A 24,712-nucleotide genomic window follows, 5' to 3' on the forward strand; every position below is an offset into this window, starting at 1 on the left:
AACAGCTGAACGTGGCATATCAGTCTTTTCAAGACTGTTGGCTCTATCTTCCATCTCAGGAATATAGACGTGATTATATGTAAGTATGTATTAACTAAGCTTAGTATCTTGGGAGACCTTTAATGAGCGGGTTACAATCTGCCACCATCTGGATAATCGAGTATTTTCGAGACTATTAACTTGTCTACCACGTAAGGTATTAAGACGTAATATGATGTATTTCTTTGTCGTTTAATTCAGCTGCTTGTTTGCCTTAAAAACATAAAACAATTTTATATAAATCAACAGAAAATCCCCAATTTCCTGTCAGTGTTTGCTTATTTTTCTAATCCCACAAAAGTAAATTGTATCATGAAAAGTTGAGCTCTCTGAAAGTTAACAAATCCCACTTTGGGAAGTGAGGATACGTGATTCGCACGCGGATTTGCCGCGTTGCTTTGAATAAGGGTTTCGATTTATTTTTCCTGTATGAGATGAGCGTTCGTCAGATTTGAGGTTCAAAATAATGTTTTCATACGACCATAGAAATAATATTAAACTCGGACATTTTGAGTTTAAAAATAATTAATCATAAGAAAGGTAAAATATAATAAACACAGGCATATTTTATGAATAAAAATTATTGGATTTCTCAATAGGAAGTTTTGCCTTTAAAAGCGCGACTTAATTGAATTAATAATATTTACTTAACTATGTAAAACGTAGAGACAAGATCCGTAGTGGATTTTTACTAAGTATATGTATAAGAACGTAAAAAATACAAATCCGATGTCATTTTCACGAGAAAAGCGTGATTTCAGAAAACATTAGTGTTGAAAGTGATCCATCAGATCGAGATGGATTCCTCTCCCCCTGAGATTCGAATAAGATTATTTAATTCAGATAAACAAAAATTCGTTTTTGGTATTGAGGTTTTTTATTTATCAGTTATGTCATGTAATAATAATATTTGTATTTCACAATTAATTTAACTTAATACTTTATGTCACAATTGTACGATATATTTATTTCTTTATAATATGTGATTTTCTGTTTACTGTTTATTTATATTACGTATAATTTTGCACAAATATGAATATTTATATGTAACTGATACAGGATTGGACGTACGTTATGCTGTGCTGTTGATTCTTAGTATTTCCGGGTTATCGCCCACAAGAAGAATTCTAAGTTTATTATTTCCCTTAGTCGCCTTTTACCACATCCAAAGGAAAGATATGGAGGGATTCTATCTGCAGTGCCGGGAACCATGAGACAATTATCAAGTCTTATCAAATAGGTTATCAATGGCAATTGAAACTAAGTACTCAACGGAGTAACCAAGTGAGTAACTGAATAGAACATCGGAGCATATTTACAATTTCTAACCACGGAAATATAGTCCAATCCAACCAACAAAATATTATATATAAATTCATTCAAACACAATTTAAAATAATATTCAGATGTTGTTCATAGAAATGTTAATTCCGTGTAATACTGCCGCTTACTGTTACGGCACGATTTTTTATTTTATCATTGTATTATGAGAGAAAATAATAGTTCTCTTTGTAGTCTTTTTCAGTACTCGGTTTCACACGAAAGAAGATTTTTTATGTATGTAAGGAAATAATATGTTTAAATAATGGTGAATACTGCATCAAAATCCATTGCGTGCTTTAACATGTACTTTTATGCGGATTACTCTATAAAAGTACAGCCTCAGGTCCATTTCAAAAATACAACCGCTAAATACAAAATCGATTTAGCGGTTTAGCTGTGAAACAGATAACCAAAGTTTGGAGTTGGATGAATATTTAATAAATATTTGTTACTAATGCTTGGTGGAATTTTAATATTGTTTAGATTTCTATAGTATAAACATATTTACCCATCTTAAAATGTTCTGGGTTGTGGATGTTTATCTTTATATGTATTTATTATAAAATATTGTAGTTGAGTTTAGAGATGAGCTGAGTATTTGGTTGATACTCGGTACTCGGCGTACTCAGCGAGTTTTTTGATACTCGTACTCGGCCGAATAACTCGGTTTGAATGCAATATATTTAAGTAGATATAATTAAATACTACACTCAGTAAATCGTTAATTAAAAACTATTCAATTATGAATATGTGAATTATTTGTTTGCTAACGATCAAGCGACTAGTAGTTGAAAGGCGCGGGTGGAGTAAGAGGTGTATCGACTCGAGCCGGCCTCTCGATCGGCGCTTTACGCACGCGAAATGGGTATTTGATAGAACCGAGTTACTCAGCTGAGTACTCGGTTAAAAAAAATTGAGGCGAGTAAAATTCCGTACTCGTTACTCGGCAAAAGTGTTACTCGGCGCATCTCTAGTTGAGTGAGTATCTCGTAACACAAGTTTCGAACTTACTTCGAGGCTAACTCAATATATGTAATTTGTCCCCAATATATTTATTTATTTGAATTTTATTCTGAAATCTGTTATACTTAAATAAACTATCTCACCACCCTTTTACCAACCTTCCGGATGACGTCGACGATCTGAATTGAAATACGTATTTTATTAGATATACCAGATAATTTAATAAAGGCAAATTTGCTATGTTCCCCGAAGCCCAGCAATTTGCAACATGTTATTAGTATGACAGTTATTAATACTTAGAAACTTAAAGTTTGCAGACGACATGACGTGTCCTGACAACGTTTACATACGTTGTATGTGGGTTTGGGTGTATGTATGACATGACACACCGATATATTAAATCTCAACTACATGAACTATCCAGATTTTTGTATAATAAATGTTTACTACAAAAAGAGTAAAGTTTTTCAACCTCACGTTGAATTAGAGAATATCCCAATATTTAGGTAATATCAATGTGAAAAGGGTTTTTCTTTATATTAGTTATTAGTAAGTATGTAGTTAGTTAGTAGTTGTTATGTTATGTTTATTTCGTTTGAATCTTTACCTTTAATATTTATAATATATATTCTCGGCACCAGTAGAAAAAAGAATAGGATCACTCCATCTCTTTCCCATGGATGTCGTAAAAGACGAATAAGGGATAGGCTTATATAACATAATATTGTAACTCTGTTATTAAAATAAATAATTACAAACAAATTAATAAACTATAGTTTGTAGATGTTTAACGTAAATTTCCCTGATTTCGATTGGTGGGCTGTATGGATAATTGTTAAAGTTAGAGAAACCTACTATTGGCTTTGTAAGCTATTAAATTGATATTAAAGTGTTGCTACGCTATTGATTTCCTTAATACATTTTTTTTTATTTATTCAGCAAATTCTGATAAAGAACAATTCGAGGAACTCTCACAGTAGAATATGCGTACACAAAAGGTAGTTTATCAAATCTTCATGAAAATAGATATATTACTTTATATGCACTATATTCTTGTTGAGGTAAACCCTGACCAACAGAGTTCATTGACCTGAAATGAAGGAGTAGTAGTACGGTTACAATTAAATGAAAATGTGTCTTAGTATTTGTCTGGCAAATATATATTTTAATGAACAAAGAGATGGTTGCACGGATATACAAAACAGAAACACTTACAAGTTTAATTGTATTCTCTCGTTTATGAAGCATTTAATGTTCTTCCTTTAGGAAGCATAAAATTTTCAATTAAGTAGTAGTTCTAAAGGACATAGATTTAGATTTAGGATTAATTATCTATCCTTTTCAACTTGTGGTTGAACCGTGTGGTTCCCGGCAATTTATTATAAGATCGCTCCATGTCTTTTTCCTTGGATGTTGTAAAGGTGACTTAGGGATATTCTAATAAACTTAGGGTTTTTTAAGGGTATGGTTATGGTATGGGCTAGCAACCTGTCACTATTTGAATCTCAATTCCATCATTAAGCTGTACAGCTGAACGTGGCCTTTCGGAGTTTAGGAAACTGATGGCTCTGTCTATCCATTAGGATGACGACGTGATTATGTATGTATGTGTGGATGTAAAATATGCAACTCCTTGCTTTAGTACTTATTATACCCTCGTCGCTCTGCAGAGGAGCCCGGGGTACGTCTGGTTGGTAATAATACATATATATATACTCAATATTATAACACTGGGCAGACAGTCAGTACTGTCGGATTGACCCGAGGACTCTTTCTCCGGAAGAGAATCACAGTCCTCACTAATAACAACTAAATTATGTCTTTTTCCACAACTAAACTGAAAGCTAAATATGTATTTCTCGCATGATCTGAATCTACGGCCTCCGACGATCTACGATACGATCGAACCACTGCGCCGCAAAAGCATTACATTAAAAAAGTCAAGCTAAAAATATAAAACTTTATATTTCTTAAAAAAAACAGTCTACAAAGAACGCAGGAAATCATAATTTATTTCGTTGAACGGCACGACCTCTACGACGCTACGCTCGTAGACCGTCTACGAGATGTCGTAGCTTGGAAATTCAGGTCTACAAAGCTTGACTGCTTTTTATTAAATAGCAGTCACAAAATAAACCTTTGCATGTATTTTTTCCTTGTCTTGCTTTCGTTGTAACAGCTGATTAAAGGAAGGCTACATTCTTCAGACGAGACGTAAACCTCGGCATCATTATCAAAACGAAAATACCCGAATGTTTTGTTTATAAAATAACCCATAACTTGGCAGTAGTATGGTCAAAATTTATTAAGCGGAACATACCTTTGTATGTATCAGACAAAATACACAATTAATATGCCATACCAATAAAAATACAGTATTACAAAAAAATTAGAACTCTTTTCTTAAATTTTTCGGACAAATTTTTAAAATGAACCTAGACAGAGAACAACAAGATTTATTATAATCGTCGTGTTAACGCCATTCATAAATTATGCAGATGGACACTTAAATTTTTTTTGTTTAAAACATGAATAATTTAATGTTTGGATTATTAATAAGATGTTAAAAATTTAAATGTAGATTTATCCTTTCAGGCACGCTTAAGAGTTTGGGAATGATTGAGAACTGTTGTCTGAGAATACAATTTTTATCTCGACATTCCATATGAAAAGTAAATTGAAGATTGTTTGCAATTTGAATATAAAACAGAAAATAAAGAAGACAGTTATAGAGAACAAAGTTACAGCTTATTGACTCCGATAATGCTCCGACAGAGCCGTGCGGTTTCCAACACTTGACAATTGGACCACCTCTAACTTTCCCATTGATGTCGTCGGATGTCAGATTCTTCTTTAAGGCGATGGGCTAGCAACCTCTATTTGAATTCCATAATTACGCTCTACAGCTTAACGTGGCCTTTCAGGCCTTGCGAGACTGTTGGCTTTGTCTACCTGACAATGGATTTTAACGTAATTATATGTATGTAATTACCTAACTTATCCACTCCTGCATTGAGACCTCAGGCAGACAAGCAAACCAGATACGGTATTTAAGTAAGGAAATAAATTGAAATGTAATCTGTCATCAATTTCCCAAAAAAAAAACCCAAAATTCCCTCGGCAGAAAACCCGAGCAAAAACAAGTTGTTCCAAACTCCTAAGTAAATTCGATACTTAAGTGCGTTACCAGTGCAAATACGCGATTATATAATGAAAATTGTAACAGGAAAATTCTCGGGAAATTCATCGTAGAGTTCACAGATTGAATAAGTTGTACAGCCGGAGTTCTGTAAAAGTTGGCCAACGGGAATCAGAATATATTTTTACCAGGTTTCTCAACACGTTACGTGAAATATTTTAATATTTCTTTTACTACAGGTTGTTTTTTTTTTCATAAACGCTCAACTATAAAAGAAAGGCCTCAACTAGAAAAGTTTTGTAGTAAAATTATATCATTTCCCGGATTCAAATCCCTGCCAGGGCATGATGAGCAACTGACTTTCTCTGATTGGCCTGGGTCTTGAATATTTATCTATATTAAGTATTTATTATAAAATACATAGTATCGTTGGGTAATGATCAATAGTATCGTTGAGTATCTCGTAACACAAGTCTCGAACCTACTTGAAGGCTTACTCAATATGTGTAATCTGTCCTGTATATATACATATTTTTTTTATCTTCCTCCATTTTTACTTTATTATTACATGTTATCAAAATTTGTATTTATATATTCAAAGAATAATTAAAAAAATAACACGACCGATTTTGTTGATATTTTCAAACTGAGAGAAAATATACCTTCGGAGAGTAGTACCATAGGCTACTTTGACTCTGAAAACAAAAAAACAAACGGATTTATTCAGAAACTTACCAAATAACAGCAGTAATAAATCACTAACTGCCAAACTGAACAAATAATAGTTCGTAGCTGTGTGCAAACCGGGATGCTTTACAATCACAACGCACACACACACATTCCCCACCACTCCGGTCAAAAATATCACGACTAGAACTACACTTATTGGTATGATCTCCTTTAGGGGAAGCCTCTTAGAACCCATCAACCACCATAGCATCTCCTCTTCACTACAGTCAAACCTCGATAAATTGTTACATCGGTTGTAAAAGTCATCGACTGTCTCATTGCCACGGAGGAAAGACTGTGCATCCATCTTTTTTACAATCTAATTACACATATTTGTAATTTTAAGTCTGATAAAGAAAAAAAAATTACAAAAAGAACGATTAGAAAAACTTGGATTTTAAAGTGGTACTGGCCGCTTACTACTAAACTTTTTCAAACCTGTAAGTTCAATTTAAAAATAAATATTTACGCGGCAAGATTTTAGAAATACTGCAATGGTGGGTATTGGAGATGAAATTCAAAAGTCTTTCATCACTACAGTCGAAACAATTTTTCATAAACATTTACGTAAATCTGTAACTAAGTCCGTAACGGCACGCACGTCTACGCCAAACCCTTTCACCGCGCGCACTGGACCAGCTAGGAATTACTGTAAGTAGCCATGACAACTGAAGATCCTAGTAGATCAAGGGGTTGCACCTGGTAAACAGCATAAAAACTACTAATACTACTTGCTTTGAAATACTGTCACTTTTGTCGTCTTACAATTGTCTCACTTTAACTATATGAAATTTTGAGTTCAATATCTACGGTATCCTATAAGTACATATTATGAAAACTGCAAATACAAGAATCAAAAAATTTCAACTAAAATATCGAGGACATTTACTTTCCATCATCTTCGAGTATTCCCGGTTGTACCCTCTCCACCACCACCTCCACAATCCCCTAGGGAGGACGCATCCAGGACATACCTAAGACATTGATTTATGGACTTAACCAATCGTACTTTTACAATACTTAGGTATATTACGTTTTTCCCCTCATGGGCTAGCCAGAACCAAATAGTCTCCAAAATAAGACCTTGTTCAGCTGGATAGCTTAGTGTTTGGTTACAGGTCGTTAGCCTATGGCTCCTATGCTAAGGAAAGAAGCAGCTGGCAAACGCTATGTTTTTTCTTCGCTACCTAACCAACATGGAAGCTTTTACTTCTTGAATGTTATTATTTCTTTAGTCGCCTTGAACCACATCTAGGGTAAAGAGATGGAATGGTCCTTTATAAAATACTTATTACCACATGGACCATAATTTCTATGTTCAACGAAAATTGCCGTAATAAAATTATGGTGATATAGGTACAACAAATAACATATTACGAGAACTGAATATATTTCGTTACACGAAAGAAGACTATTAACAGTTAATTTCACTTTGAGGAAATTTATTACGACTAACTAGAATAGGATTTCTGTAATTCAGAAAAAATCTAAGACATTTTATCGTAGGATCCATCACAGTAGTTCTACATAAATGAGTCTGTACTCTGTGGTAACTATTTCTTTCTAGGTGGGCTTCGATCCCGTGAGAATTTCGGAAATAAATACCCTATGTTATTGCACCAATGTACAAAATTTTCTCATTATCATCAAAATCCGATCAGCAGTTTTTGCTTAAAAGAGCAACAAACACTCACATACAAACTTTTGCACGGATTTGTTAAAAAGGGTGGGATTAGTAGTACGTATTTCTGAGGGTGAAGTAAGTTGGATAATTTATAAAAAGAGAAATGATCACACTGAGCTTAGTTGACCGTTGGTGAAAATATTCTTACTTACAGGAATAAAAATATGTTAATATATTCATAGCGTTCGTACGAGCAAATGTCTATTTAAATTTCAGGGCCGAACGTGTTATTTTTTTATAATTTGATAGGTTTTATGAAATGAAATATAAACATAACTTAAGCGATGTGAAAATGACAACATAAAGGGAGACCATGATTAGCAAATGTCTTGAAAAATGGAGATGTTAGAAGAACCCGTAAATTGTCGAATATGCATGTAAAGAGTAATGAGTATGGAGGAAGCGGGAGAGGTCTGTAAGGATCGTAGCAAGTAGAAATCCATAGTCTCTGCCTACCCCAATGGGAAACGGGCGTGATGGTATGTATGTATCAGATAGGCAAAGCGAGCAGAAAATAGTTTTACTGATAATAGGTGCAGATGTTTGTAGCTGAAGCTGAATATCTGAAGAAAAAAACCAGCTACCGTTTTATAGTTTCCGAGCTTGTAGCGACATCTATATATATAGGTATATATACTAGCGACCCGCCCCGGCTTCGCACGGATGCACAGCCGATACTAAATATATCTCTATTAGAACTAACTAAAGGACCGCCCCGCAAAGCGGCTAACTAAGTCTTGCTCCCGGCAAAAGTGTCACTTCTGCCTGCAGTCCCGGGCCGTGCAGCAGAAATCGTAATATTTTAATTTCACCACAACTTCAAAACCAAACGTCCAATTTTAATCATTCAAAGACTAAATATTATCTACATAAACTGTACTTATTTATGAAATTATTTATTTTGATAAGGATTAATAGCATGAGTAAAAAAACGCGTTTAAATGTAGACCAAAAAAATTCTAGATTTTTAAATAAAAATGTGGTTGTTGTGCCTCACTCGACATAGATAGGTATAGTGTGTCGCGGACTTTTTTGTAGATATTTATAAGATCTACAATTAATTAAAACATTTTATGGTTCTATCTTTTGTAGTTTAGGCAGCGTACGCAAAATAAGTAACTTTTTGGTTGATTTTTATCAGTTTGTGTCCGAAAAATCCAAATATATTACGGAACCCTATTTTTTTCCAAAATAAAATATTGTCTATGTTACTCGTGGATAATGTAGCTTTCGAATGGTGAAAGAATTTTTAAAATCGGTCCAGTAGTTTTTGAGCCTATTCATTACAACCAAACAAACAAAGTTTTCCTCTTTATAATATTAGTGTAGATATATAAATGAGATGAATGACATAGATAGATAGCTGGACAATTTCTCTCTCACTCATTTACCTATACTCTGTCTACGGTTTCAACAATATCACCTATGTACTTAAACACTCATACTCCTTATTTGAAGTCGATTTAATTTAAAAACTGCAATAAAAATATGGTACTATGGATCCGTATGGTTCCCGGCACCAATATAAAAAGAATGGGACCGCTCCATCTCTCATAAAAACTATGAATGTCGTAAAAGGCGACTAAAGGATGGGCTTTGGGCTAGCAACCTTTAAATCATTACGCCTAACAGCTGAACGTGGCCTATCATTGATTCAATACTGCTGGCTCTGTCTACCCCACAAGGGATATAGACGTAACTATTTGAATGAATGAATGCACTACAAAACTTGGGGGATATGGAACGTTTCTTGACAAGTGACAGTACAGTAGGTATAAACTTGTTTGTATAAACTTCATGTCAGTGCCATAAAGAAAGGACAGAAAGCTCGATTTCTATTAGCTGATAAGAAGTAAGGATGGCGCTAATTGGCTGATTATCTGTCAATCAATATTGTCAAATAAGATGCTAAGGTTATAAATTCTCAAGATGCTATAAATAGAAATTAATTTGACAATTTCTTGAAATAGTGTTGCTTCGCTTTGCCTTCCATAGTAAGCACAGCAACATTTTTTTAATTTTGTCGTCGATTGTTATTTCTTGGATATTGAAATGTATTCATGAATTTTTGATTGTGAAATAGTGTGTATGCCATATCGTGGCTGCAGGTAAATTTTGTGAAATGAGTGAAGAGATTAACAATTTGGAAATGACGAGTACAGAAGCGGATTCTTCTCAACACGGACATGAAGGTAAACAACAATATAAACACAATTTTCTTATCATTAATAGCCCAAACATAACACCACTATAATTAAATATTATTTTGCGAGTTCATCAATTCTGTGATGTTTCTTTATAAACTGTTTTACTAGTTTCTGCTTGCGTTGCTAGAAACTAAATTCAAATCGCACAACCATTCAAAATCCAACTTGCTTTTTAAATTTATGTACCACACAGAAGCCTTTCATACTGAGTCAATAGAATTGTTAATCAATAAGAACAAGTATATTACATGTAAGAACTGTATTACCTATATATATGTTAACGGAAATGTATGTAATCCGTCATTGTATACAATTCCTAGGAAATGTATGTAATTCCTAAAATAGCCCGGAAATGTGTGAAATAAATTATATTAGTCACATTTCCTAGGAAATCTATACATTTCCTAAATAGCAATCGGAAATGTAAAACCCGTGGTGGTACGCGGGGGTAGGCGAGGGGCATCATTCAGAATGTTAACAAACGCTAAGAACACCACTTATATTGAAGATGAACGTTACAAAGAGTTAATAGAAGAAGTTTCCACGGCAAAAACAACAGCTAGAAATACGGCAGCATAAAAAAGGGCATCGTTAAGCCTATCATATCGTCAGAGTTTAACTCTAAGCAATTATTATTTCTTTTTTTTTTTTAAACTAACTTAACCTAACCTAAAAATATTATTCTCATTTAAACAAGGTGTTTCATTACAGAAAGCCTTCTTTTTATACATTTCCTAATACGATATAGAAATTATATACAATTCCTAGGAAATGTATATACTCCCAGGATATGTATGTATTAAATAATTTTTAAAACAATATTTTATACATTTCCTAAATCGCTTCGGAATTGTGTACTTTTCCTAGGAGTTGGATGCAATTCCTAGATTTTATACATTTCCGTTAACATATATGTATATGTATGACAAAAAAATAACACATCAATATTTCTGATAAACACCAAATGTTCCGATTTTCCACTGCCTCTTGTTGAAATCTTTGTTGAAAATACAAAACAAAAACTTTCATTCAATGACAGCAACATGCAGCACCAACTCTGAGGATGCAACGTCCAGTAGCGCATCAACAGGGCCGGAAGGCCAGGCGTCTCGGCAATCAAACCTGCAGAGGATACAGCAACGAAAGCAGCAGGTGTACAACTGGCCGCACAATAAGAAGCTGCTGAAGCTGGCCATTTACTCCGCATGCCAGGTATGTATAATTATTACGCAGGTACAATTATTAAATCAAGTGTACCAGTGACCTACAAGTTTGATTAATGTGGAATCAAATCTTTATACTGTTTTTGGTGATCTTCATTATGCAAAGTTTTGAATGTTTCATTGCAATAGGAATCTTGGGTTCAAATCTAAATACATAATGAAAAATAATTTGCCCTGATATATCTCATATGCCTCACTGCACCTTCGGTCAACAGTTTTAAGAATAGATTAGATAAAATCTCCAAAGTTTTGGATACACACGCATCAGCTTAATAAGCTGCTAGTGTGTTATAAAATAAAATAAAAAATAAAAAAAATAAAATAAAATATGGTAGTGAGACATGGTCAGTCTATAAGAGGCAGAAACAGGAGCTGCGTGTCACGGAGATGACCATGCTACACTGGATGTGCATGCATAGAGACCACATGGGGAACTCCTGTATCCTCAGCAACCTTTTTTGTGTCCATGATATAGAAGACGAAATGCTTACATTTTTTCTTCTATGTCATGCAAAGCCACCTAAGCTGGTATGACTATGTCTTAGGAAAACCTTCAGACTATTTGGGGAACAGATGTCTAGCTATTGCGCTTCTACCGGGTCCAGGTAGAAAGAGCATATCTTATACCTCCAGACTGGTGAATTTTCATCAACTTCATCAATGCAATTCATATCTTAATATTTCAAAGCATGTAATTTTGTCAGACTCCAGATTGCAACTGCAATGGTTGGAAAACTCCGGTGCCACAGCAGGCCGGCAAGGGCAACCAGCGATCCGACAACCTGCCTCTGGCCAGCTTCACGGACCCCTGCCGCAATTGCAACCACATATTAGGTAGAACTGATTTAACTAAGTATTGTACATATTTTATACTCGCTCTCTTAATTTATTGTATAAATCCTATACTCAATTGCTTTCTCAGCCTTACATCGGAATCTAAACTTAGATCATGTAACTTATAAAGAACCTTGCTTCTCATCTGGTTCATTAAGTTAGGAACTTTGAGTAAGAGTGATCGGAAAATTTGTGTCCATTTTTTAAGTACTATTAGACTTATTCTGTCTGTGGTTTGCTTAAAGTAACATAGACCATAGCTTCGATTGTAGTTTACATCAAGTTCGATTTGACCAGTGACTATAATTGTGTCAAAAGCATAGAAAATATTAGTGATGCAGGGATGCAACAAAATTTTCTTTCATTCTGATTTGATCTATAGTTATGAGGAAATGGAACACGTGAACCATGACCAAGCATGACCTTGATAACTTTATTTATATACAGAGAAACATGTAACCCAGCTGCAAGGCCTGCCTGTGTCGGATGTGAACCGCCTGCTGGGAGCCGTGGTGGACGTGGAGAACATCTTCATGTCCATGCACCGGGAGGACGACCATGACACCAAGAGGGTCTACTATTATCTATTCAAGGTGACATATTTCTTTATACATACATCTGATAGGCCACTTTCAGCTGTCATTTAAGTCTGCTGGCTCTTGTCTACCCCGCAAGGTATATAGACGTGATTATATGGATGGATGGTAAAAATAAAAAACACATATGTTGATTAAGAAACTTCTTTCACCGTCAAGCTTTCTAGCTATATATGTGACTATTGGCTCGGTGTGTGTAAACCGTATGATATAAAAGACATTTTAGTTAAAACTAGACGATGCCTGCCGATTAAATTATTTTCGAAACTAAAATAAATTTGATTTATTCTAATTTTAGCATGTTTTGTTCTACAGCTCCTACGCAAATGTATCCTGACCAGGACTCCGCCCCGCATCGAAGGCCCTCTAGGACAACCTCCCTTCGAGCGGCCCTCCATTGCGAAAGCCATCACCAACTTCGTTCTGTACAAGTTCCAAGCGTTACCGCAGAGAGAATGGCAGACCATGTACGACTTGGCTAAGATGTTCCTGCATTGCTTCAACCATTGGAACTTCGAGACGCCCAGTGTTAGGAAACTGGTTAGTTATTGTGTTCAGTCAATTTCTTTCATGCTTGTTGTAGTCCATTTTCACCAAGTCACCAAATTTTCAAAATAATGGTTAGAAATTGTGCGTTTGTAATATCTTTATTACACAAAAAGTTATATAGTTATGAAAGAAATAATCAGTTACTCTGGCGGATTTATCCTATTGGACTTGTATTCAGTCAATCCAAAAAAAAAAAAAATTTTTATTTATTTAATTACAATCAATTAATATTTTATACGCTTTAAAAATAGTTTTTTAGTTAACTGTATTTCTTTTTTGTTTTAGCAAGTATCAAATCCCGAGGACATATCTGCGTACCAAATTAATTATACAAGGTAAGTCAAGAGATTATTTTGTTTACTGCTATAAGCACGGTAATGTAAACTTTTAAACCTCAACATATTTGTTGTATTCCAGAGGTAGCCCTGAAACTTTTGCCTACCTTTTCTAAAGCTCAAAGGCTCACTATGATTAAATAATGTTCTAAAATATAAATTAACTTTTACTTTATGCTTTGCTCTGGATGTGATTGTTAGAAAACAAAAGCAGTCTTCAGTCTAATGTTATTTGGTCGTAATTAAAAAAATGAGGCCTTGTTCTGAAATTCATTTGTTGCTATAATATTGATATGGGTCCATTACTCTAGGATCTAACACGATTTCATATCTTAACGAAATATTCTGTGGACTAAAAGCTAATTATGTTCAGATGGTTGGTATTCTGTTACTTGTCCGCATTTTGCGACTCTATGCCACACTACGAGACATCACTGGTATTATAGATATATATATATATATATAAATATTATTGAATAAATATATATATATATATAAATATAATGAACTCAGATTAATAGATCATTTTACATAACCTGCTGGGAAGCAGTTCGATGAAATTGACACTTGTATATTTTACCTATTTAGTGGGCTCCTCGACTTAATCTTTATACACGTTTCAACTACAAAGTAATTTTGTTTTGACCAATAAACACAAATTTTATGTAGGTATGTCGATATTTATATATGTGGACAATGCAATCCAACAAACAACGCACGCAGATGGTTGGTGTTCTGCCACGTGCCCGCGTTCTGCGACTCGCTGCCGCATTACGAGACGTCACTGGTTTTATATATATATATATATATATTATAAACTCAGTACCTATTAAGCAATTCGATGAAATTGACACTTGTATATTTTACCTATTTAGTGGGCTCCTCGACTTAATCTTTATACACGCTTCTACTATATATGTATTATAATTTTGTCTTGACCAATAAACACAAATTGTATGTCGACAATGCAATCCAACAAACAACGCACGCAGAAAAAAAAAACGCAGGTAAATAAAGAATATTTCATTTCATTCATTTCGTTCATTTCATTCATTTCGTTCATTTCATTCATTTCATTGCAGATGGCTAGTGTTCTGCCACGTGCCGGCGTTCTGCGACTCGCTGCCGCACTACGAGACGTCGCTGGTGTTCGGGCGGGCGCTGCTGCGCGCCGTGTTCAAGTCCGTGTGCCGCCAGCTCATGGAGAAGTGCCACTCGGAGCGCGACCGCATGCCGCCGGAGAAGCGGGTGCGTTCACGGTGTCACACGCTTAATGTTGATGCAATGAAGCCATGAATCTTAATCGAAATTTATATTTTATTCAGAAACTAGCGACTCGGCTACGCACGGGTGCAAAATTATAAATGTTATTTATTATACATAAAAACCTTCCTCTTGAATCACTCTTACCTGTTACAAAAAACCGCATCGAAATCCGTTGCGTAATTTTAAAGATTTAAGCATACAGACTAACGGACTAAAATAGCGATTTTGTTTTATACTATGTAGTGATAAAGCACTTTCTCATGTCATTTTGATACATATTTGCATACATATGGTCATGTCTATATCCCTTGCAAGGTGGACAGAGCCAACAGTCTCGGAAAGACTGAAAGACCATGTTTAGTTTTATGGTATCATGATAGAATTGGTATTCAAATAGTGTCAGGTTGCTAGCCCATCGCGTACAAGAGGAATCGCAAGTTTATAAGTCTATCCCTTAGTCGCCTTTTACGACATTCGTAGGAGAGATATGCTGTGATTATATTCTAAAGTGACGGAAACCACACGGCTTTATATTATATTTACTTATTTACTTTTCCTATGGAATTTTTCGTTAAACTTATATCTACTCGTCTATATAGATCCAACTGAGGGGTTATTACGAGTTCTCGATCAAACGGCATCGAGCAGGTAGTCACGAATTTGTATGGAATTGCATTAGTGTCATCGCGTTACCACTAGATGGCGATGATTAAACCACATACAATTAACGTTTACTCGCTCCACGCGTTTGATGAAGTAAGTGGCCAATGCCAGTTACTTATAGTAGTGTTCGGTTATTTCAGGTGCTGGTCCTCACACACTTCCCTCGGTTCCTGGCGTTGCTGGAGGAGGAGATCTACAGCGCCAACTCTCCGATCTGGGACCCCGAGTACAAGCAGCAGCCGCCGACGCATCTACAGGCGATATTGGACAATAAAACACGTTAGTATCATGTTCAAATGTTTTTATTTTATTTTATTTGATAAGAAATCAACAGGACTTGAACATTTCAACATGTATAAACTTAATGCCGAAAAGAGATTCTTGTTATAATATTACTAGCTGTCTCGCCAAAGTTTTTTTGCCAAATTAATAACTTTTAAGTAATTTCTAATAAAAAAAAAATGTTAAGGATGGAACCCTTATCACTAAGGGGTATGAAAAATACATGTTGGTCAATTCTCAGATCAATTAATTACTCAATATGCTCACAAAATTTCATGAGAATGGGACAAGCCGTTTCGGAGGAGTACGGAAATAAACATTGTGACATTTTATTTAAGTATATTTATTAGTTAAGGAATTATACAAGGGGCGGAACAAGAACGTTGAAAGGGGAAGGCTTACGAACGGCCTACCTTGATTGAATCGGGTCGTTTTTGTGAAATTAATTTCATTGCTAATTTTTTTCCTCAGCAAATCGCCGCGGTGAATTCGAACGAGTGACCACCAGCGGTGATAGTAAAGATGGTTTCACCACCGTGTCTTTGTCGTCGGGTAAGTGTAGACCTGCCTTATTTTCATACGCTGGCCGAGATAATCTTATTGTGTTTTTTTTTATTAGCAGAAGAAATAAGTATTGTGTATTTTTTATAAATTTTAAAGACAAAATTAAAATTACAAATTATGATACTGGCCGGATGAACTTTTTCGCAGTGTCAATTTAGATTTTGGACCAATTTGAACTTGTTCAAAAAAATCATGCCTATGTAGCGCATATATATTTTTTTAAAGCATAGCCGCAAATTCGACAATATTAACTTAAACTATATACATTCACATAATATAAGAATTACATAAATACACATTCATATAATGTAACATAAGAACATAAATATACGCGATATTTATTATCGCGATATTACTTCTTCTCAAATTGCAAAACAAGAATATCAACTGCCACATCGTCAGGTTAACAAAACAATGGTATTTCCAGGCACGGTAAAGCAAGAAGGCCTAAAACGCGGGGCGGAGCCTCGCAGCGGCGACGCCCCCGCCGGCGCCAAGCGGCGGCGCGCGGGGCCTGGGGCGGGGGGCGCGGGGGCGGGGGCGGGGCTCGGGGCGGGGGCGGGGGCGGGCGGGGACGTCAGCGACCACACCGTCGCGGAGATCGTGGCCACCATCGACGACCCCAACTACATGTGCGGCCCTGATGTCAGTCATCATCTTATTTATCACTACATAGTATAAAACAAAGTCGCTATTTTACTCTGTTTGTCTGTATGCTTAAATCTTTAAAATTACGCAACGGATTTTGATGCGGTTTTTTGTAACAGGTAGAGTGATTCAAGAGGAAGGTTTTTATGTATAATAACATTTATAATTTTGCACCATGTATAATAACATTTATAATTTTGCACCCGTGCGAAGCCAGGGCGGGTCGCTAGTACAATATAATGATATAGTTAATGTGGGCGTCGGTAACTAACTGATACTCTTACGGTGAGGGATAGCATCATGAGGATAACTGCACGTTCAGGCAACTGGATGTGTATGTGTGACTATGGATTCAATACGAGTTAGATTTACCCGCAAAGGTTGCGGAGATCAGGTGATGGGAGTCGCTGACTCACCCAATCCATCATGGATTTCATAGTCAAAGGCATATCCAGGGCTCCTCTCCAAAGAAGGAGGATGCAACTGGGACTAAAGAAAGGAGGAAAATAGAAAAATATCCCGACTAATACATTTGCTTTTCTAAAAAAAAAAAGCAAATAGAAATGCAGGCAATGCAGCTTATAAAACGATTTTATTTTATTAGAAAATTCACAAATATACCTAAATGACATTTAATTCCCTCCGAAAACAATAGACTAAATCTTTTTTTTCTTGCAATAGGCACTGTTCCAAATGCAAGCGCCCCGCGACGAAGCGGCCAAGTCCGAGGAGCAGAGGAAGATGATAGAGTTCCACGTGATCGGGAACTCCCTCACGGGACCCGTCAACAAACAGACCATGCTCTGGCTCATAGGTAAAATTTTATTTATTTATTTCTTGACCAACTTTAGATCATTTATTGTTAGTAACACAGAAAACTTAAAACCTTATGTTAGTAAAATACAAAACAGGACATTACACTACACTTGTACATTTTTCATTTTACAATATATTGAACATTTCCAATTAAAAATATTCATTAATGAATGAACCCGACCGAAAGATGAGTGTGTGTGTTAAGGTTTGAATCTATATGCTTCTAAAAGTGATACAATCTAATATTTTGAAGAGAAATCAATTGCATTTTGTTGTGTAACTTAAAAACCTCTGAACCAACTTTGATGAAATATCACAGAGATTATTAGACTCTTAGAAGTAAGCTGCTTTGATTGCTGTAAATTACCATGAGTGCCAGCTGATAGCCTCGTTTCTTAAAAATCATAATATATTCTTCCAGGCTTGCACAACGTGTTCTCCCACCAGTTACCTGAAATGACCAAAGAGTACATATCGCAGTTGGTTTTCGATCCGTAAGTAATAATTCATGATTATATCTTTTTCTAAACGAGATATTAGTGCTTAAGGTTTCATTTTTATAATGGACTGCATTTTCTTGGTTGTTTCTCAATATACACACCTCCAGAATTCTCTAAAGGTAATTTAATTTATTTTACCGTTGTTATTTATTACCTAGCGATCCGCCTATTTTTTATAAACTTTCCTCTGAAAACCTCATTTCAAACAGGAACATAAGCCGTCTACAATTTTCCGAGATTAGTGCATACATTCAGATAGAGAAAATAAAGTTGACCTTACTTTAAAAAATGTAGTAACTATCATCATACATCAATCATAATAATTGTGATTTCAGGAAACACAAAACGTTGGCTCTAATCAAAGAGGGTCGTCCGATTGGCGGCATATGCTTCAGGACCTTCCGCTCACAGGTAACGCACGAATATATTTCTATCCTGAGAAACCCTTATAAACAAAGAAAACCCCTGAAAATGTAGATATTACATTTTTTGACGGTAACATGTTAACAGTTGCATATACCGATTTTCTTCGCTCAATCTGCGGCCCATGTCGCCGCCAAGACAGTGTTGTCATTCTCTTTGAAATTGCTTTATATCCGCAAGAGATCTAGACGTGACGTGAACTTTATTTTACTTATTAGTATTTATGTTTTATTATTGTTCTTAATTTTACCACTAATTTATACGCCCTTTTTGAAATTTACAAAGTTTTCGATTCATATATAAATCTTTGTTACTTGCATAGCACTCTAACATTAAAATTCTACATAACAGGGTTTCAGTGAAATAGTATTCTGCGCGGTGACATCCAACGAGCAAGTGAAGGGGTACGGAACCCACCTCATGAACCACCTTAAGGACCACCACATAAGGAACAACATTCTGCACTTCCTCACATTCGCGGACGAGTTCGCTATAGGTATGTATTGTATTGTAGACCGTTCAGTGAAATAGTATGTGACCGCTTAGTGAAATAGTATAGAACCTCTTAGTGAAATAATATGTTGCTACACTCCAACCACCTTATTTTTATACGTGCTAGACATTTGATGCATGATAATATTTTTTTGTCCACATGATGAAATTAAATATATTAAAAAGTTCACTAAACATCACTCAGCTCACAAAATAATCATACTTTATTTGCTCAAAACATGATATATTAACTCTCTTTTTTAATGTACAGTACGTTACCGCTTCTTCTGCACTGACGCTTTGGAAGCGGCAGTAAACTTAGTTATTTGACGTCAACCAATGTTATGAAACCAAAAGACAACAAGTTATGACAATTATTAATTGATGTTGAAATGTCCATGAATGTTTTGAATTTGAATTTTTGACAGGCTACTTCAAAAAGCAAGGGTTCAGCAAGGACATCAAATTACCTCGCGCGATGTACCAAGGCTACATAAAGGACTACGAGGGCGCCACTCTGATGCATTGCGAACTCAACCCGCGCATTGTCTACACGCGATTCACCGGCGTCATACGACGGCAGAAGGAGGTAATGTGATCGACAGATGGCGTTATCTCTTAAGATAATCTGTACTAATATTATAAAGCTTGTAGCGGGAGCGATGATTCGGCTCGACCGCCACCAAAGGGAAGATCTTCCGCCAGGCTACGTGTTATGCCTGGGGAACCGCGCGACAGACGATGTTGTGTCGGAGGTTGTATATATAGCTCCAATCCGTGAAATCTTTGAAATCGCGTCTTAGATTCTTCGCTGCTATTGGTTGAGCGCGTCAATTTCTTCGCGATGAGTGACAGTAGTTGTTTGATTGGATGTTGTGACGAGTGGCGTAGAGATGTCGCCACAGCGTTATCTCTAAGATAATCGACTAATAATTAGATATCGTAGTGATGTTAATGATCGATTAGCACAGTCTAAATATTGAATGATATGAGCTCTAAACATTTTTCTCTATTCCAGATTGTGAAAAAATTAATAGACATGCGACAGAAGGAAGTTAGAAAAATTCACCCCGGCCTCACCTGTTTCAAAGAAGGGGTAAGTATTTTAAAGATTTTTTCTTTTCTATTTTACAGAACATTTTAAAATAATTTTTATATCTGAAGAATTTGTCTTGTTTAAGAGCTAGTTTTATGTGTGATTTGTGCTCTTTACCGAAACGAATTTTATATTCATCCGGTTAGCTGTCTTCCCCGTAAGGTATATAGACGTGATTATATGTAATGTATTACTAAAATATGATAAAAATTCTTTATATTAATTACTCTCTGACATAAAAACGTCCGGACTGTATTACATGAACATGTAAGATATTGACATAAGTCCTGACTCGTCGCAGGTGCGCAGCATCCCGGTGGAGTCGATCCCGGGGCTGCGCGAGACGGGCTGGCGGGGCGCCGCGCGCGCGCCCGCCGCCGACGCCGAGCCCGACCCCGCCGCGCTGCGGGCCGTGCTGCATGCGGTGTGTACGGCATGGAGCGGGGGGGACATATTGACTATAATTCAATTTGATGACATCATAGTCACACTGCAAATTTTAACGGGCGACGGGACGACATATTAACTATAATTCAATTTTATGATATCTTAGTCACAGTGCAAATTTTAAGAAATTAGAAGAAAAAGGCGACCTGACGTACCTTGGTGAAATCGGGGACGTCTGGCGTAAGGGTCAAGTCAAGTGTACCCTAAACCGACGAGCTTACATAAAGAGAAAGTGATTCAATTAAGCTCTCACAGCATACTGCGCCGCTGTAAAGTCGGCAAATAACGTGAACAGTTACGGTGATTGATCTTGTATCTTAGCCGTGTGGTTCCCGGCAAAATTTGTTCACTTCTGTCTCGTTCCCGTGAATGTCGTAAATAGCGACTAAGGGAAGAGAGGCATTCATCCAGTGCAAGCTTTCATATTGGTCAAAATATAGTGTGGGTCTGCTGCTTCTTTTCTTCAAATTGTTAAAGTCAATCAAGAGATAGGCTTATAAAATTTGGATTCTTCTTTTAGGCTTGGGCTAGCATCCTCTCTAGTTGAATATCTTCTCTCCATCCTTAAGCCACCCAGCTCAACATGACATTGCAGTCTTTTCGAGACTGTTGACTCTGCCTATTCCGTAAAAACTAAACACATGATATACATATGTATGCTTCGTCTTTTGTAATAGTTGATATTAATGCATACTTCAGATGATTAATTGCCAATTTGTTGCACTGAACAGCGGCAGTAAACTTAGTGTTAAGTAATATATAATATTTGATGTCAACCAATGGTGTGAGACCAAAAGATATGAAAATTATTATATAATATGAAGTATCCCATTGAATAAAATTAATAAAATTGAATTTTGAAAAAAACAATTTTTTACATTACAGGTAAGGAACCACGCGGCCGCGTGGCCATTCCTTAAACCTGTGGACAAAGCTGAAGTACCGGATTATTACGACCACATCAAATACCCCATGGGTAAGTCATTATCCTATTAATATTATAAATGCGAAAGTTTGTGAGAATGTCAGGATGTCAGTCCATACTGAAAGATAACAAACATTCATATGTTTGTTACTCTTTCACGCAAAAACTACTGAACCGATTACGATGAAATTTGGTATGTAGGTAGCTGAAGACTCAGAATAACATATAGGCTACTTTTTATCCCGGAGTTCCCGCGGGATTGACAGGGTTTCCATGCGGACATATCAATCATATCAGAGTGCCCACTTATTCTTAATCGTTATTAATCTTTGTCATCATAGTATTTATTTATTTATATATTCATGTAAATCAAGGGAAAAGTGCCGTGTGATTCCCAACACCAATAGAAAAAAGAATAGGACAACTCCATCTCTTTCCCACGAATTTCGTAAAAGGCGACTAAGGGATAGGCTTATAATCTTGGACTTCTTCTTTTAGGCGACGGGCTAGCAACCTGTCACTGTATAAATCTCAATCCAATCAGCTGAACGTGGCTTATCAGTCAATTCAAGACTATTGGCTTTGTTTACCCCGCAAGGGATATAGACATGATTATATGTATGTATGTAGAAAAAATACAACTTTGTACAAGGCCACAACTTTATTATCCGTTTGTTACCCAGATCTGCGAACGATGGGCGAGCGACTAAAGTCGCGATACTACGTGTCCAAGCGGCTGTTCATCGCCGACATGACGAGGATATTCACTAACTGCCGGCTGTACAACTCGCCGGACACTGATTACTATAGGTGAGGCGTCAGTTCAGTAATTAACTATTCAAATTCAATTCAAATTCAAATTTCTTTATTTTTCTCCACAATCTAAACATGACACAGACTTATAGTAAAAGTTACATGGTTTAACTTATTTGAGTAATTAACTATAGTGTACTAATTATTCTAATCGTGTTCATAAGTTTGAATGATAACCGATGCTCTTACAAAGGAAACATTGTGAGGAAATCTGCACATTCAGGCAAGTGGGTGTGTAACAATGATCCAATAAGGGTTAGGTTAGGATCATGATCAAAAATGCACCCCGGGTTCTGGATTAAATAGAAATTGTATGTTATTGTATGAATATTGTTAATTACCCGTAGTCAAAGGTAGGCTGTGTTTTTGGGAATTTCTACAGGGGAAAAACTGGAATTTTAATTTAACGCTGTGTTGCTGCGGCAAAAAAACTAATTGATACAAATTGTATATTTACAGATGCGCGAACACCTTAGAGAAATATTTCCAGACCAAGGTGAAGGAGGCCGGCCTGTGGGACAAATGATCCAAGTTCAATTTCGACGAGTTCTTCGTGAGAGAAGTCGCGGGCTACATAGCACAAAATTGATAATTGTTGAAACTAGATAATTTTTTTTAGCCGTCTTGTTGAGACTGATTTTTCTTTTACTGTTAAATAAGGTTTCTCATTTGACTATTAATTCTTCCACACTATTGTACTTTTTATAAATGTCAAAATCTGTTGGCCTTTCACGACTATAATTGTATTTTTTAAAAGATGTTTAATATTCTGAAGTCAAACAAGTTGCTTTTTCTGAAAAATGGGGAATCCACGGGAATGGGGCTTTCGGGAATTTTTTTTTAAACCCGGGCAGAGCTATTGGCAAAAGCTAGTGTAAAATATAGTTAGTAGATCTTTGCTGTGTGAGTTCCGGTAGCGCAGAATACACTTCTCTTTGTGTAGTTGTAAAGAACGACTGAAGCGCAAAATAATTTCTAAGCCACATTGGTGTCCATAAACTATACCACAACCTTTCACTTAGGCATTAAAGCTAACAACTGAAAATGCTGTATGCTATCACTAAAAGAAAATGACCACCGATAATGTTAACCGATTCCTTGTTCATGAAATATACAATAGTTTTAACAATTGATTTGTTTGTATGTGATTCATCGGTCAGGGAACGTGTTATAGCTGTAAAATAGCTATGTTGGAAAAGAGGTGTTATATATTAATAAGAATTAAGCATAATTTAGATAATTTTTTTTGCTTGTGATATATAGGGAAAGTATTTTATTATTTGTATTCTAAAGGAACGATGATAGTCGTATGGAGAGGGAATACACCGTGAGGAAACATGGCACACTTAAACTGCTGAATGTGTCACCAAGTTGAAATATGGTTGCGGAGGTCAGGCGGGAGTCGCTTCATGTATCCTGACTTAACCAATCCAGGATCTTGATTAATGACGCACCCTGGGTTCCTTTCCAGGGTAGTGAGGATGTAACCTCAAATCAAAAAGTTTAAAAATACAGTAATTTACGATTTGTGATTGTATTGTAATGGGATTACATTGCGTTTAGATTAAGTTTACAGGAATTTCCTTTGCTACCAAGTCGGTGCTGTCATAATATGTATACGCATTTTGTCTTCTTTTAAAGTTAAAATAAAGACAGTAAGAAGCTAAATAAATCATTAAATAAAATGGGTTCCGATTTTTGTCTTATATTGTTACACCAAAACGTCATGTAAGTTACTAAAATGTAATTATTATGCTGAATCACAATCAACTCGTGTTATGTCGAGTATTTACGTACTGAATGTACATAGCTTTGGAATATATTTTTTTCAAAAAATTCTTGTTTTTCATTTCCTCTTCTAGCCTTTTTGCACAGAAATATGATTTTAGATACTTACATATAAAAGGCACACCCCGGGCTTGTTTGAATTATTTATGGCGCGAAAACATGATTGGTTGAGCCTATGAGGGTGCGCCATTAAAACTCGCGAACTGTTCGCTATTAAAGCAGGAGACATTTTGTTTTTGGATTTAAGTATCTTAATAATAAGGTCGTTATTTTATTGAGTTTTCATTCGATTTGATTCACCGGTGATTTGGTTCACTAGTTAATTTGGGGTAATTTCCACAAAGGTTGTATATGGTAGTAGGTAGGTG

The 24,712-nt window shown here is 35.9% G+C and overlaps 2 protein-coding genes across 2 annotated transcripts in view; one reads left to right on the forward strand and one right to left on the reverse strand.

The window, feature by feature from the left end:
• The window catches only part of LOC106140355 (neuropeptides capa receptor-like), a 56,185-nt gene extending 49,679 nt beyond the window's left edge, over window positions 1–6,506 (reverse strand). Inside the window, exon 1 of the mRNA XM_060950267.1 lies at window positions 6,200–6,506. Within this exon, the coding sequence (XP_060806250.1) occupies window positions 6,200–6,500 (301 nt within the window). The 5' untranslated portion in view covers window positions 6,501–6,506. The remainder of the gene's footprint in view (window positions 1–6,199) is intronic.
• A 3,283-nt stretch (window positions 6,507–9,789) lies between these two features.
• Window positions 9,790–24,696, forward strand: LOC106141653 (histone acetyltransferase KAT2A). The gene is made up of 20 exons (XM_060950187.1): window positions 9,790–10,069; window positions 11,124–11,296; window positions 12,012–12,141; window positions 12,589–12,734; window positions 13,053–13,277; window positions 13,572–13,621; window positions 14,704–14,869; window positions 15,691–15,829; window positions 16,304–16,384; window positions 16,824–17,041; window positions 17,726–17,858; window positions 18,282–18,354; window positions 18,696–18,771; window positions 19,135–19,279; window positions 19,704–19,864; window positions 20,294–20,371; window positions 20,673–20,795; window positions 21,704–21,794; window positions 22,427–22,553; window positions 23,016–24,696. The coding sequence occupies exons 1-20, from the start codon at window positions 10,000–10,002 to the stop codon at window positions 23,080–23,082; spliced, it is 2,472 nt and encodes an 823-aa protein (XP_060806170.1). The 5' UTR covers window positions 9,790–9,999; the 3' UTR covers window positions 23,083–24,696.
• Window positions 24,697–24,712: the final 16 nt, after the last annotated feature.

The sequence above is a fragment of the Amyelois transitella genome, chromosome 21, assembly GCF_032362555.1.
Source record: "Amyelois transitella isolate CPQ chromosome 21, ilAmyTran1.1, whole genome shotgun sequence".
In the NCBI taxonomy this organism is placed as follows: Eukaryota; Metazoa; Arthropoda; class Insecta; order Lepidoptera; family Pyralidae; genus Amyelois; species Amyelois transitella.

What these genes read in the sequence shown, in the direction of transcription:
- LOC106141653 (XM_060950187.1), top strand. Translation starts at nt 10,000, where the DNA reads ATGAGTGAAGAGATTAACAATTTGGAAATGACGAGTACAGAAGCGGAT. An exon ending in TACCAAATTAATTATACAAG is followed by an intron (nt 13,622 to 14,703) that starts GTAAGTCAAGAG and finishes ATTTCATTGCAG; the next exon opens with ATGGCTAGTGTTCTGCCACG. An exon ending in ACTACATGTGCGGCCCTGAT is followed by an intron (nt 17,042 to 17,725) that starts GTCAGTCATCAT and finishes TTCTTGCAATAG; the next exon opens with GCACTGTTCCAAATGCAAGC.